This window comes from Nanorana parkeri, unplaced genomic scaffold (assembly GCF_000935625.1).
Source record: "Nanorana parkeri isolate BGI_ZX_2015 unplaced genomic scaffold, ASM93562v1 scaffold1135, whole genome shotgun sequence".
NCBI lineage: Eukaryota > Metazoa > Chordata > Amphibia > Anura > Dicroglossidae > Nanorana > Nanorana parkeri.
Genome location: NW_017307403.1, coordinates 296,715 through 312,474, shown reverse-complemented (window position 1 = coordinate 312,474; position 15,760 = coordinate 296,715). Strand labels below are relative to the sequence as shown.

Below are 15,760 nucleotides of genomic sequence, written 5' to 3'. Positions count from 1 at the left end.
TGAAAGGTGGATGCTGATTGGTTGCAGTACACAGCTGCTCCAGATTTTGTCTGCTCCAGCCTTGATGAATTCCCCTCACTGTTCCTGCACGCTTCTTGCTGTCTCTCCCATGCAGGAAGCCTGATGTAGCGATGTGTCAGCATTACATTTTTTTCACAGCATATAGTCACTTTCTAACCTGCTTATAAAAACCCAGAAGAACCAGCTATTTTCTTTACTTCTGGCGGGTGAATAGTGAAGGGAGTAAATGGTAGGTGAGTATTTGTTTTTGGGGACATAGTCCTTTAAAGTGAATTGGTTAACCATAAGGTAGATTAAATGGACTTTTGACGTAAGCATAGTTGCGATATTTCCCAGATACTATTAACATTCCAGTTGTTAGTTTGGGATTGATCTTACACTAGACATTCAGTTTATTTGGAAATAATAAAGAGCTCCTTTATTGACCCCGGTATTTGATCCCAATCATAGATTAATGTTTTTTCAATCTTGCATAAGCAAAACTGTATATAGTTTCAGAGTATATTTAGTAAAGCTCAGAAATGTGCCTATTTTTTGTTAAGGCTCTCTTCACACATAGGCATTTTGTTGCTCAAAGTTAAGCGAGACAAAACACTCAAGACAAGTAATCCCATTTTTTTCTATGGCCCCTGGTCACACCTGAGCACTCTGTCCTATGAAGCTTCCCATTAAAGTCTATGGGACCAAAAAGTGCTGCAATATGCAAAAATGTAGCTCACGTACTTTTTCCAGCGACACATGGTTTTCTGCTTGAGACAAAACACTCAGGTGTGAACAGGGGCCATTGAAATGAATGGGATTCCTTGTCTTGAGCGCTTTGTCGTGCTTACCTTTTGAGTGATAAAACACCTAGGTATGAACAGGGACTCAATGATGTTTTATAAATGCATCCCTTTGTGTTAAACATTTACTTCACCTCACTATCAGCTTGTATCCTTTCTAATCCAACGTTGTTATTATTATATAAAACAAAGTGCACCGAGCTTTCTCCAACCTTTACAATCCTCTCCGCCAAAAGCACAGTGAAGGATTGGTATGCTCTAATCCAACAAGTGAATATAAATCAGTGCCCCAAACATTATCAAACAGCCAATGCATCTATATAAACAGAGTGATTATACTATCATAAAGTGCAAAAGTTCATAAACATAGCTGCAGGAATAAATTAGTTCCGATTGAAAGGTATTTTTCCTGTGTTCCACCTTTGTGTAATCTATCTTTTCTTATCCACTCACCAGATCCTCCAGATTATAGAAGCCATCCTTAAAATACCTGCTCGGCTCCCCTCCTTTATGGTATTTAGATCTCTATTGAAATTCCACTCACAACCATGATTTTTCCATGCGGTTTATTATTAATTATTTTATCCCCTCATTTCCTTGTGAGAGTAATCTCCTCACCAGAATCTCACAAAATTTGGTATCGATCAGGGTGTTGTTAATTTCCAGATATGCAAAAATCAGAAAAAATGCACATAGCATAACATCCTTAGATATATTTATTGTGCAAAATTGTAAAAAACATACATACAAAAATGATGCAAATCAGCACTATACATAAAGACCGGTCACATCCGATGTGCGCATATCCACCTCTCAAGCTCTCCATGGTAAAATTACACCACCAGGTGTATCACTTAGATCATTAGCAGGTCTTACCTGTTGTTGGATTAGAACATACCAATCCTTTGCTGTGCTTTTGGCGGGGAGGATTGTAAAGGGGGGAGATAGCGCGGTGCACTTTGTTTGTTTTATATTGTTTGGTTAGAGGAATAATTCACATGTCCTCTGGTTTCTCACTGCAGCTGTCACAATATATATGTTGATGAGGTATCTATAAGCGAGAATAGACTACGATTTTTATATAACTTTACTATTACATAATCTAAGTACCTATACACTTCGGTATTATTATGGTAATATCTTCACATCAGTAGATAGATGAGTGCAATGAAAATGTAAAAGTAGGTTTATACAGCTGTTGTACTGTGTATGTACCTTTATGTGTAGAGAGAGAGAGAGAGAGAGAGCTATAGGGAAGGATAGATATATAGAGAGAGATAGAGATAGATATAGCGATAGAGAGAGTTACATTAATTATATTATATTTTTTTAATATATTATTTCAGCTCTAAACACAAATTCTTATTAAAACAGACTTGAAAACCACTATATGCTATCTCAGCATAAAATGCATTTTCCTTTTGTGTGGTGGTGGTGGCCCTTTTGTAAACTTACTGCTTGTGTTATAGACCCATTTGGAACTCTGGACCCCTTTGGAAGCAGTGCATTCAACAGTAATGAAAGCTTTGCAGACTTTAGCCACATGGCCAAGGTAAGTAGAGGTTTTTGTATTTAAAATGGGAACTCTGAGCACACAGCTAAGTACACTGTGTTATTATTTTATAGAAAATACTATTTTATTATGTCAAAATCAACAGTACAAGATATAAAGTAGCTTATATGAACCATAATGACATTTTGAGTGGCAATCTGTTTATTTTTTTCAACAAGAAATATAGAGGGCTGCCCTAAGGTTGATATAACGAGCTAGTAGGCTCAATATAAATAGCTGTCATAATATATATCCTACATTTTCACAAACCTCTGCAGCATATGCTGTGAAAAAGAAATGTGCACACTACTTAAATATAATTAACCATATATACTATTAAAGTCAAATTGTAGTAACTAGAAAGAGTCTTCAGACTTGGTCTATAGTATTGATACACACACTATGGGGAATTTATCAAAACTGGATCAGACAGAATCTGGAGCAGTTGCCCACGGCAACCAATCAGACTCTCTGGTTACTGTGGACAACTACTCCAGATTTTGTCTGTGACACTGTCCTGCTCGCGGTCCTGCAGATAGGTATGTCACCTACCCGAAAATAAGACCTAGTACTATTTTTGGGAATTTCTAAAATATAAGTCCTACCCCGAAAATAAGACCTAGTTGTGACAATTCCCAGGGCCGGTGGTGGCATAAGGGGGAACTTGAAGAGCCGCGGGAGAGGCAGGAGAGAATCAGCGGTGCCAACGAACCCAGCGCTAGAGGAGGCGAGGCGGCACTGGAGGGAGCAGAGCTGCATAAGCCGATGCTTCCTCTATAGCGCCGTCTCCTGTCACAGGAGGAGTGATACCAAATGTGCTCCGCCTGTGAGGAATCGATAGTGAAAGTGCACTTCGCTCATTCTGGCCAGCGATTGGTTAGCAAAATGCTCTTGTAAAGGTACGGCACCCCTGATCACCATATTTTTGTACATGAATAAGTGTAGATTGTTGTACATTAAAAAGAAAAATAAGACCTACCCCGAAAATAAGACCTAGTGTGTTTTTTTGAGCCAAATAAAATATAAGACAGTGTCTTATTTTCGGGGAAACACGGTATCTGCCTCCAGCACTATTATTGCTCAATTAATCTGCATCTCTACCTCTGTCCGGTGAGCAGACAGGCCATAAACTTTAATGGCCAACCAGGAAGTAGCAGAGTTATGCTGAAAAGAAGAGATGCATGCATTACAAGAATGCCTGCCCCAAATGACAACGATTTTGGGCAGTTAAAACAGTAAATATAAGTGTTTGAACTGTGTATGTAGCTGTTTGTCCAGAATTCTGCTTTAATAGGAATAGTGTATAATGTCTTTGCAGGTCTCGTGACTTATTTTTGTTCATCACTAGGTGTCACCATTACCACACTAAGCTTCCACAGTCTGCTCATACTGAAAGCTTGAGCTCTCTAGTATCTCTCCCACCACTTCAAAGTTATACTTGTAAGGTGTAATAAACAAGGCAAATGTGGTTTTATCTATGAGATTCTAGCTTGTTTTCACAGAAATATTCTCTGTTGATCGTTAACCTACATTGTACTTCTAATGAACTGAAATTAGGTTTTAAAAAACAAGCACCCCCCCCAAAAGTTTTTAAGCAGCATTATTTATACTAAGTCGGTGTTCCTTAGACATGTAAAGGGGTCTGTACCTGATTCCTTTATGTGGCTTTAAAGTGAAATTTAAATGTTTGATGTGGAACATTGTGATAAAGTGTAGGTGTATGCAGAATAAAAACATATTCAGTACATTCCTGCAGTACATGCACAATCCCCGTGCTTTTTCTCTTTTTCAAAAAGCTGCAAGCACAGAGAAATACCCAGTGATTCTGCCAGAAATCCATCGGCTCCTAACTTCCTGTCGTGTGTTGACAACACTGCCTTTGCTGCACTGAAATCCAGGACAGTTTTGTTAGCCCTGCCTAATGTCTTCCCTGCTGGAATTCAGAACACCCCCCACTCCATAATATTAGGGGGGGAAGGTGTTCTGTAGTCTAGCATTTGAGGACTCAGACAAGGCTGACAACACTGCTTGGGATTGCAGTGCAGCAGAGCCACCATTGTCAGTTTACTGCAGGAAGTGAAGAGCTTAGTGGATATCTTGCAGGATTAACATTTTCTTCTGTAGTTGCAGTGTTTTTAAAGAGATGAAACTTGGGGAGATGTGCATGTTTTGCACAAATGTATTGAATATGTGCTTTTTTTTTAAACTTTTACTTTGCCCAGACGTACACTTTAATAATGGAGAATTGTTTTTTTTCTTATTTTATATATTGTTAAGATACACATGACATGACTGTTGCCTGGGTCAAATGCTGAATGTCACACAGATTAGGTGACATTCAGCATTTCTGTGTGCTAGCATATTGCACCAGACATCCAGGGGGACTATTCAACAGGATATTCAGATTGGCTCGAACAGATGTTTTTAACATATTGCTGTTGTGTCCCACCACATAAGCTGCCAATGGTGCTGTCTGAGTGCACCGCTCTTTGGCCTGTCTTGTTGTAAACATGTACACTTGGGTGATCCAGTCATGCATGTTTGCAGAGTGCTCTGTCAGTCCATTTTTCTATGTAAAGCAATACTTAAGGCCCCATTCACACCTATGCGTATTGTAATATGCGCGTCTGTCGCACGACCGTCACGCGGTTTTTTTACCGCGATTCGCGGTAAAAAAGTCGCGCGACCGTCGCGCGATTCCAAAGGCTACTTGGCAGTATACAAATGGAAAACGCCCTACAAAACGGACCAATACGCAGCAAAAAACGCTCCGGGACCTTTTCATGCGTGGGCCGTTTTGTAGTGCGTTCGGGACGGGCGGAAATACGGACAGGTGGGAACGATACCATTGACTACAATGCTATTTATTTTTTTGACCGTTTTGTAGAGCGTTCATCGAGCGTAGGACGCGCTACAAAACGGTCAGTTGTGAATGGGGCCTAATCCATCTAATAATTCATCGATATTGTGCACACCGTGGCTAAACTTCATGTGATCCATAATCCCACTCAATGATTCATACAAGATGTGTGGTCCTGGATGCACAATCGGTACAAAATGCATGAGAAGCATATAATGTCAAGTGCAAAAAGATCCTTTTAGATGGGCTAAAGATGGGGGAAACTGAAGTAAAGGCTAGGTGGAGAACCACTTCCATGGGCACTGTTTTTTTGTAAATGTGTCATTGTCCGTGTATATTGAATCGTTTAAAGTAGTTTTAAACTCTCAAACCTTTTGTCAATGAATACAGATCAAACAAATATGCATTGCCCAACAATGTATTTATGTTTGCACAAACACTTACAGTCATCATGTTTCCAGATAGCTGGCTCCAATTCTCTCAGCTTCACTTCGCTGAACTTCCTGTCCAGTACAAGACCGAAAGAGAGAGCTGCCCATCTACTAGCTTTTAAAAAGGAGGAAGGTGAGGGGAGCAGGGAGCAAGTTGAGCAGGGAGCAAGGGAGCAGCTAACTAGCGCACACAAGTGTGGCTCCATAGGTCCCTGGAAGGGAAAAGAGCCACTCTAAAACAGGATATCGGGAACAGTGCTTAGGAGACCGGCTGATGGGCTGCAGTCGGTATTCGGCTAACAATTTTTTGGCTTGACTCTTTCGATAAAGGTTGTATTGGGTAATTGACATTTGTCGAGCCGGCAGGGCCTACTACTGTAAGAATTTCAGCCAATTCCTTTTAATCGGCTGACATTCCAACAGTGCATGACTAGCCTTCTTTGTTCCTTTCATGGGCACCAACTCTATGTGCATGCTTATGCAGTTAAAAATATGGAATTGTGTTTTCTCTCACACCTTGCCATTGTAGTCTTATGGCAGAATATACTTTTGCTGTACTTTTGTAATGGATTTAGCTGGCTAACAGTTGCAGGTGTATACCACCGTCTGTTAAGTGGAGTTTTACATTTAGTTAGAATACTGTTTGAAAGTGAAAAAAAGTATTACCGGGTGCAAAACATCTTTGATTTCTTTGAGAGGAATACTCTGTACCCAGACAGTTCTGTGCAAAGGAAACCTATCTCATGCACATCAAAGGTGTGTATGGTCTAGCTCTTAAACTACAAAGTTGTTGTGGAAATTGTACCACCTTTGTTGCACAATAAAAACACCTTCAATGCAGGCAACCCAGAGTTAAATCCCCCTATTGCAAAACATTTGATGTGTTCATGAGTGTTTCTCTCACTTTTATTGAACAGTAGAAATAGAAGTCATCTTGAAGCGTATTTTTACTCACGTTATCAGGAGCTGGATATCTTGCAGGTAAACACAAGCTGCAGATTTGTCTGTGCACATCTCCAAATGTGATCTTCTAAGGCCTGGCTCACATCTATGCGATTTTATGCATGTGGATTTAGTCGCATGAGATTGCGCAAAACACAGATTCGCATTTAAGTCGATGGATGCTTTTCACACCTTTGCGTTGCGTAACGCAGGCAAAATCTCCTGTCGTGCAAAAAGGTGCAGGAGCTATTTGCGGGCAGTTGTCGCATGGTTTTAGTCCCATAGACATCTCTATGCAGAGGGAACTACACAATTTCCGCACAGTGATCATGCAAAAGTGTCAAAACAGCTCAAAATTTCAAACGCCTAGGTGTGAACCAGACCTCAAAATAATTTGGGCGCAGCTGCTGCAGTGAATGAAAACTAATGACTTTTGGAATATTTTTTTAATATTGGTATTTACAGTATATAGCGCTGACAATTTACGCAGCACTTTACATATTGCATATTCACATCAGTTTCTGCCTTCAAGGAGCTTACAATCTAAGGTCCCTATCTCACATACAGGACCAATATAGACAGGAGCCAATGTACTTTCAAGCATGTCTTTTGTGTGTTGGAGGAAACCAGAGTACCCAGAAGAAACCCACACAAGCACAGGGAGAACATGCAAATTCCATGCGGATAGTGTCCTGACCGGGATTTGACCGCTAACCACTACGCCACTGCGCCAGATATGTTAATAAAGTTAAACCTTGCCTGCCATTGAATATACAACTAAAGTATTTTATTACTGTGTCTACACACCGGTCTGGCTGATTAAATTCAGAAGATGGGCTGCACTAAGCAAAAGAAAATGCCTGACCACTCTACTACAGGATTTATAAGGCAGTCAAAAGATTAGTGTAGACACCATTTTTTCTGCAGGCCACGGTGCATAATGTTTTCTTTAGTGTCTACCAAAATAAAAAAAATAACCGTTGTAATACAATAACATCACAGCCATTGTTTGCTGAGGGTTTTGTGGTGGGACTGAACTTTTATATGCTGCACAGACAGATTGGTCTTCATATCAAAAGATTTTTCATCACACGTGTTCTATCTTCTCAGAGTTCAACTGCATCGCTAGAGAATATTGTATCGTGTATGGCCAACCTCCTTTGCAATGGGGATATCTGTATTTAGAAAAAAGCAATTGATTTTAACAGCAGAACAAAAAAAACTAAGGTCAGGGGGTGCAAATTGAACACCAATTTTCTTTGTTCATTGAACTTGGGCAATTTTGTCTTTATTAATATTATCTGCAAAATGTTAACTGCAGCCTTTAGTAGCTGCTTCTATTTATGTCCAGAACTCACAAGATCAGTAATTCTGCTTTATGAGAACTTTCTCATCGCTGCCAGCGTAACCACAGATAAACTGCTCCACTGATGGTAGAGATCAGCTTAGCAAGGCTTGTTTTTTTAATATAATTAGCATATAGTTTTGCATGAGAATTTCTTTTTAGACTGCACACACAAGATCTGATTTTTGCAGAAATGTTAAGAGTAGTTGTTTGCATAGAATATCTTTGTTGTTAACGATCTGATTGGTAGAGCATTCTGATTTTATAGTTAAGGTGTCATCTGTAGATTATGACAGATTGGAACAAACTAAACTCTCCAGCTATTGTAGGAAGATTTGAAGATTTGTTGAATTTAATTTAAATTCTATAAGAAAATACAGAATACATCAGAGTCAAATACATAAAATTTTTACATATTTAACATATTAACAGCTAATTGTCCACTTTAACAACGATTTATATCTGTATACATACATATGCCACCAGGGAACCTTACTACCCCACCCCAATAGCATGTTTTGGCTGTGGACAAAAAATCCTAGCTGATTGATCATGATGGAAAATCCAATCAGTCATTTTGGATTTTTCAGCCAGTAGCTTTAGTTTCCGGTAAGCATATGCTGTTGCCAAGGGTTGTCCTCTGACTACATTAAGATGCAAAATAGCACAGTATAGAGCAAGAGGTGGGACTTCTTGCAGCTAAAAGGCCCAACCTTTTGCTCTATACCGTGTTATTTGGAATTAAGGGGGCGTGGTGCTGTTCTCTTGCCTCTATCCAACAGGTGACAGCTGGTTCACCCAAAAGACCCAATGCCAAAACACAATATGAAGAACATTGTGTTTGCAGTCCAGTGCAGTGATGTGTGCTCAGAATTGTATGTCGGTGAAACAAAACAGCAGCTACACCAGCGTATGGCACAGCATTGAAGAGCCAAACCCTCTGGTTAGGATTCGGCAGTATACCTACATCTAAAGGAAAAAGGTCACTCCTTTGAAGACAGTCAAGTACGCATCGTAGACAGGGAGGAGGACTGGTCTAAAAGAGGCGTGAAAGAGGCCATTTATGTAAAAATGGAGAAGCCAAGCTTGAATAGAGGTGGGGGGTGAGACATCTATTGTCTGCCACATACAATGCTGTTTTAACACCTCTCTCTGGGCAAGTTATTAACACCTCCTAGCTCCAATTATGCAAATGTATTCCCAGATAATTTTTGTACAAGTCATTCTGAATTGAGAAAGCTGAATGGCAGAGATGAGCTCATCATTCTGGTGCTTCTGGATGACCAATGAAATGTCTTCAAGAAAATACAGCAAGTCCAGTTGCCTTGACTTATCTTTTAGATATACCATGGCCTGGATGAATGAGAACCTTCACAGACAACAGACTATATTGTTTACATTAAGATGCAATTGAATTGTGCATTTCTATGGATTAATCTTGTATGTTTTATAGCCTTCATGAAGGGGTCCATAAAGAAATGTGCTGCTGTTTATAGTACTAGTGACTTTGCAATCACTTATCACATTTTAGGCTGAGCTCCAGGCAAACCGCTAATTACACAGATAACACAGCCCTGACTAGCAGGTAGGAGACCTGATCTTTCTTTGCTGCAGTTACACTTTCACTTACAAGTTCTGTCACCAAAACACGCGTCGGGTGCGCCTACGCATGAAAACGACGAACGCGCTACACATGTTGGGTATCGCCGCGCACGCCGGAGTGAGAGCAATAATTCTAGGGCCAGTATTTTGGGGTATCTCTAAATTGATGACCTGTGGGGGCTTTTAAAGTGTCTTTTATTGATTTTTTGGGGTACTGCAGTTTTTCGCCGTTTCACGGTCGCACGCAATCTGTAAACTGGGCATGTTGGGTATCGTTTTACTCGTAATCTCATCTTTTATATTTCATTAAAAAAATGGGTAATTTGTTGTGTTTTGGGGCATTTAATTAAATTTGTCACTAAATTTTGGGGTTTAATAAGGAGTTGCGCTAATATTGCGCAACATAAACATTTTCAACTACCACCATTTTATTCTATAGGGTCTTGGCATTCAGAAAATATATAATGTTGGGGGGTTTTACGTCATTTTCAGGCCTAAAATGTGGAATATAACATGGGTGCAAAAATGGAAAAAAGGGCCTCAGTCATGAAGGGGTTAAGTAAGAATTCAAGTAAGTCTGGTTTTGATACAGTATTTGGTTATCCTGGAGTTCAGTTGTAAAGCAAACTATGAATATTTATTCTAACCCAATATCACAGGGCTTTTAATTACTTTCCAATTCTAAAAGCTCTTTAAGTTTGGAATGCCTTTACATATCCCTATGCATTAGACTTCTCTCCTGAACGCGGGATTGCTAACTTGCTGTTCCCCGGATTGACCTCCAAAAGGCCTCCATTGCACTGGATTTAAAGCCTAAATCCCTTGGTTATTTTTTTAACTGCCAGTCTGCTCTTCTGGTTACTCACAGAAAAAAGTCTGGTCACACACAGCAAGCTTTGCTGTAAAATGTATTATAGTACACAGGTACGCATCGTCCCACCGTGGATCCTCTCTGAAAAATTTCGCCCAATAATGTGCTTAGTCATAGTCTCTATGACCTAAGCAATCTAAGACTAAGCCCATTGTTACGTGAAACTTGTCAGAGTATCTATTGGCGGGACAATGTGTACCTGTGTACTAAATAAAATTTTTAGCAAAGCTTGCAGTGTGTGACTGGACTTTTATTCTGAGAGTAATTGCTGATGCTGGAGCAAGACTGACTCGGTCAGTGTGCACCCGCCATTCTTTCTAGTGCTGTTGTGAAGGAGCGGTGATATCGGGCTATGGTAGTTTGCTATTCAGGTTACATATGCTAAGGTGAAATACCCGCCATCTGTCCCTTTTGACGCTTTGGAAAGTTTACTGCTACCTAAACTAAGCCTGTTAAGACTGCTTTTCCCGAGATCCTGTTTGCAGTCTAGCTTGTCTTTGCCAAGATTCTCTCTGCTGCCTCATTGGTTTCTACTGAGAACTTGTCTGCTGGCCAGACCCATCTTGCCCTGATGCCTCATTAGTATGGAATACCACTTGTATTCCATAGTAATAAGGTTTGCCTATAACAGGGGTGGCCATTAACTAGTTGTTGGAAGATCGTGATTGCAAGTCAGCTCACTCTCCTTAGCTCCCTCTCGCAGTGCTAGTGCAACCAAATGTGTAGGGCGCTGCAGGCGGGGAGGGGTGTCCCTGAAAGGAGAGCCATCAGGAGAGAGCCCTGGGTACTTGTAAGGAGACTTGGGGCCTGTGTCACAAGTACCTGGATTTACCCTAAGGAGAACTATGGGGAAAAACACTGACCCCATAGTTCTCCTTTAACTGTTGAGCCACTTTTAGAACCTTCAGGCAAATGCACTGGCTGTATTCTTCAATGGCATTCATATGATATCAAGGGGAAGACTAGGTTTTTGGGGGTGTACAATATGAAGCACAAATACCAGTGCTTCAAGCTTTTTCTTCAGCCCAGCTGACCAAACCCATGTGTATATTAGACTTGTTTTGTGGGTTGTTAGTCTACATGTGGTCTCTTGCACTTCTGTTATTGCACTGAAGCTGGCCATATACTAGAAGAGGTAGATGGAAGAATCCCCCCCTGTCGAGCTGATTGGCTGCAGTCAATGTTTGGATGGGACATTTCAGACTTCCAACAAAAAATGGATTAAAAAATGTACTTTTGAGAAATGGACGGTGCCGACAGTGCCACACTTGCCAAAGTTCGCTGAAGCAGCTTGAGTCTTTAGTAGCACATGGAACAATTCAATGCGCTCCTGCAGTAATGGTCAGATTGGAGTTCCACTGTGGTTTGAACACTCATGTAGGTATTGCAAGTGCAGGAGTATTTCTCCCCATGTTCCTCCTGGCCCCTCAAAATCCTGTATCTGAGTGCATAAATGTAGGAGAGAGAATTGATTGAAAATGTAGTACGAACCACCAGAGCCCATTTTTTTTTTTTTGTAAGTCTCTTGTGAAAAGTATAACCTTAACACAAAAAATGGGGGCACCACTGACCTATAATGTACTAACAGGATTACAACACGAAAGTCTACAGTTAATAGAGGAAGACAAAGTGGTATGGACACCCACTCATTCCTACCTTCGTTTCTCTGCTTTCCAACACAAAGGTGATTTAAAAACATAATAGAGGAAACCACTTTGCTTTCACAAACGTTTTTGATCTTTGAACGAATATCAACGGCTGCCGGATACCGGTTAGAAACGCAAGCTGTTTTTTGTTTATAAAAAAAATAGTTGGAGCTATGAAATTGATTTTTTAAAAATCATTTATTACATTTGTATTTCTCCAAAACTGATTGTTTACAGACTTATAGATTGAGGACAACAAATAAACATAATAACAGAATAGCAATTTTAACCCCTTCATGACTGTGCTAGTTTTCAGTTTCTGTTCATAAATGGCTGACACACTTTTTACATTTTTGATGTGTGATTCTTCCACAGCAGTAATATACTTTCTTACTAAATGTACCCACACATATTATATGTTGTTTTTTAGAGGACAGATAGGGCTATATAATTATATCACATATGTGTACCTAACCCCTCACTTAGTTTGAATAAAATAAAAAAATGAGGAATTAAGATATGTTTTATATTAATTATAGTATAAAAATATATTTATATATAATTTTTATTTTCCTAATTTTGTTTTACACTTTAATTCTTTTTACACTTTGTAAAAAAAAAACATTAAAAAAACAACATTTTTTTTCTTGTCAGTTTATATCAGTCACTATGCTTGATAGATCAACTTTTTTTTTAATTTTTGGCTATTAGGCTGCTCCAAACTTAGGAACAGCTAATAATAACCTTAGAGACTGATCCTGACTTTAGTCAGATTCAGATCTCCCTAAAAGCTCTTTGATCGTGCCTAGACGATCAGAACTGATACATTTCACTCAAAAGATATACATTGTATCTTGTTAGTGAAATGTATCTAAACATGGGCTCTCGAGCTGTCAAAACAAATAGCAGAGAGATGATTCACTGCTACCTCACTGCTATTTTCAGCTGTCAAATACAGGATCGCAAATTGCGGTCCTGTATTTGCATGTAACGGCTTAATTCTTTCTGTAATGAAACGAAGAAGCTTTTACAAAAACCTTAATTATTTCATTAATGAATGCCTCAATACTGAGGCATTCATTAATGACTGGTAACTGCTGAGAATCAGCGGTTACCGGCATTACAAAGCCTGATATAACTCGTCACGTACAGTGTACGTGGCCGGTCATATAGGCACAAAGTCCCGTCACGAAGGGGTTAAGCAAAATAAAATAAGCACATAATATAAAAAATAGGTACATTTTTATGTCAGTGTGGGTCAAATGATATACTGTATATACCTCCTAAAAGTAACCTCCAACAGAAAAAGTCTAACAGAAATTTAGTACTTAAAATGTTGCTTATAGTTGCCGTCTCGTACAGTTCACAATGTACTGCTGTCCACCACCCTCCCCAGGCAACACCAGCCTTGCAGCTATTATTGACACTGGTGCTGCTGTTGTCTCTACCCTGCTTACATTCACCAAACACAGCCTGTGATGTCACTGCGGCTATGCATGCATCATTATTGCTGCAGTGTCATAACAGGCTGTAGTTTGTGAATGCATTCAGAGTGGCGGAAACACCAAAACTTTTGTCAATCATAGCTACAGTCCATCTTGGCGGGTGCGGGTTGGGGGCAAAAGTTGTATGAAATATAATTTTTATGCCAATTAAGTTTCTAAAAAAAATTGCACTGCAGAGACCAGGAAATAGAAAGATATTAAAATCATGGTGCCTGGAATGGCTTTTTAATTTTAAAAGTTCTATTACGAAAAGATGTATATCAAATTGTGACGTACATGGTTAAGCATGTCTCGATTACAATAAATTGAGAAGAAAATAACAGTTGTGGCATACATATTTCTCTGTCGCCCATTGAGGGACATAGCTCTGAAGAATTCTGAGAGGTAGGGTTATGCTGCTGCCTCTAGGAGAAATGGACACTAGGCAAAAAAAAAGCCTGTCACTTTAAGGACATAACTCCTCCCACCTGCCAGTTTAGCTTAGTGTCCTCAGGAGAATGGATGTCTCCTTCTTTTCTGGCCTATTTGTTTTAGTTTATTTTGTTTCTTTATTCAAGATTCAACTACCAAGAGCAGGATGCCGGATATTTTAAAATCCTGGAAGCCTCTCTAGCTAGCCATCAAAACTGGGAGATTCATGCCGGATAAGTTAAATCCTGGAAGTCTCTCCAGCTGTCATGAAGCAGGTCGCAGGTTGTCCTGCTGTGGTCCTGTGTTCCTGTTTGCATCATTTAATGGTCAGGCCAGTATTACCTGGAGATTCCTGCTATGTTGGCAACAGGAACGTGGAGTTGTGAGTAAAATAAATAAATAAGGGTGGGTGTTTTCCTCCTTTAAATTTTACTTTGGCTGTGTGCTTTTAGTCTCTTATTGACTAAACACCTTTTTTATCTGGAGTTTGTTTTTTAACTACTTGTAAATAAACGGACGGACGTAAGCAAAAATACAGCTTTTTTTCCCCCTCTGCTCGCATGCTCAGAGTTGTCACCGGCACACCAACATCCTTCTTAGGATAAAAAAATGTTCATTTATTGAAGTTCTTTGTCATATAAACAAACAAGCGCTTTCTGGGCCACACAGGGTCCTTTCATCAGGCTTTGCATAGAGTCAATGATTACTTGAGGTGACCCCATCTTTTATATTTTACCAATTAGTAATAAATGTTTCGTAACATAATGTAGGCGAAACTGTTTTTTTTTTTTTTAATGTTTGGTAATTTGTACTTACTATAGTAAAAAATAAAAACCCCAGTGGTGATTAAATACCACCAAAAGAAAGCTCTATCGGTCCCCAACAAATGGTATAAAATTAATTTCAGTACGGTGTTGCATGACTGAATAAATGTCAAAGTACCGCAGTGCTGAATACTGAAAAATGGCCTAGACAGGAAGGGGATTTAACACCCCGGTCAGCAAGTCGTTACATTTCCCACTGTCTCTAAGAGGCCAGGACTTCGATGTGATGACCCACTTGTTACTTGCGCAGTTCGTTTTATTCATACATTAGACAGTGCAATGCAGAATACCACCAGCTATAGAGGAGTACAACAAATCCCAGCAATAGTACATTATACATACAGTGTATAATGGATTGCTGGGATTTATATTCCTCTATAGCTGATGGTACATTGCTCTGTATAATATACAGCACAATGTACCATCAGCTATAAAGGAATACAAATCCCACTATCCCAGCAATACATTAATACAGCGAATTGTGCCATGTGGGGGGGAAAGTGCAGGCAGTCTTACCTGAGCAGTCTCCCAGCAACTGTCTTCTGAGATCGTGGTCCTGTCTGTCGATGGCTGCCGTCCCCGCACTCCTGCTCCTCCTTGCTTCATCTTGTCCCTGTGCCATCTCGCTGTGCTGATCGTGGATGCGGACGGGCGAGTCTGGCAACGGCGAGCTGGTCTGAGAGCTGAGTGAGGTGGGAAGGAGAAGCCGGGAGCAGGGCAACTAATCGATGATGGAAAGCGTTGACAACTTTTTCCGTCATCGATTATAATTGACTTAGTCGATTAGCTGTTGCAGCCCTATGTACATTACAAGGCCTCTGAGGTGTGGTTATGGTGACCTGTGCTCCTTAGGGTCACTCCACACGTTACAATCTGACTATTCAATCTTGTATCTAATCTAACTTGTATCTAACTTAATCTATCCAGTCAATTTGTATACAATTAGGTAGGCCTTTGTACTCAACACT

The 15,760-nt window shown here is 39.9% G+C and overlaps 1 protein-coding gene across 1 annotated transcript in view; it reads left to right on the top strand.

Annotated features, from left to right (window-relative positions):
- EPS15L1 (epidermal growth factor receptor pathway substrate 15 like 1) overlaps window positions 1-15,760 on the top strand; it is a 108,860-nt gene that overhangs the window by 45,627 nt on the left and 47,473 nt on the right. The window contains exon 21 of the mRNA XM_018568089.1: window positions 2,273-2,355. Coding sequence (XP_018423591.1) covers window positions 2,273-2,355 — 83 coding nt within the window. The remainder of the gene's footprint in view (window positions 1-2,272; window positions 2,356-15,760) is intronic.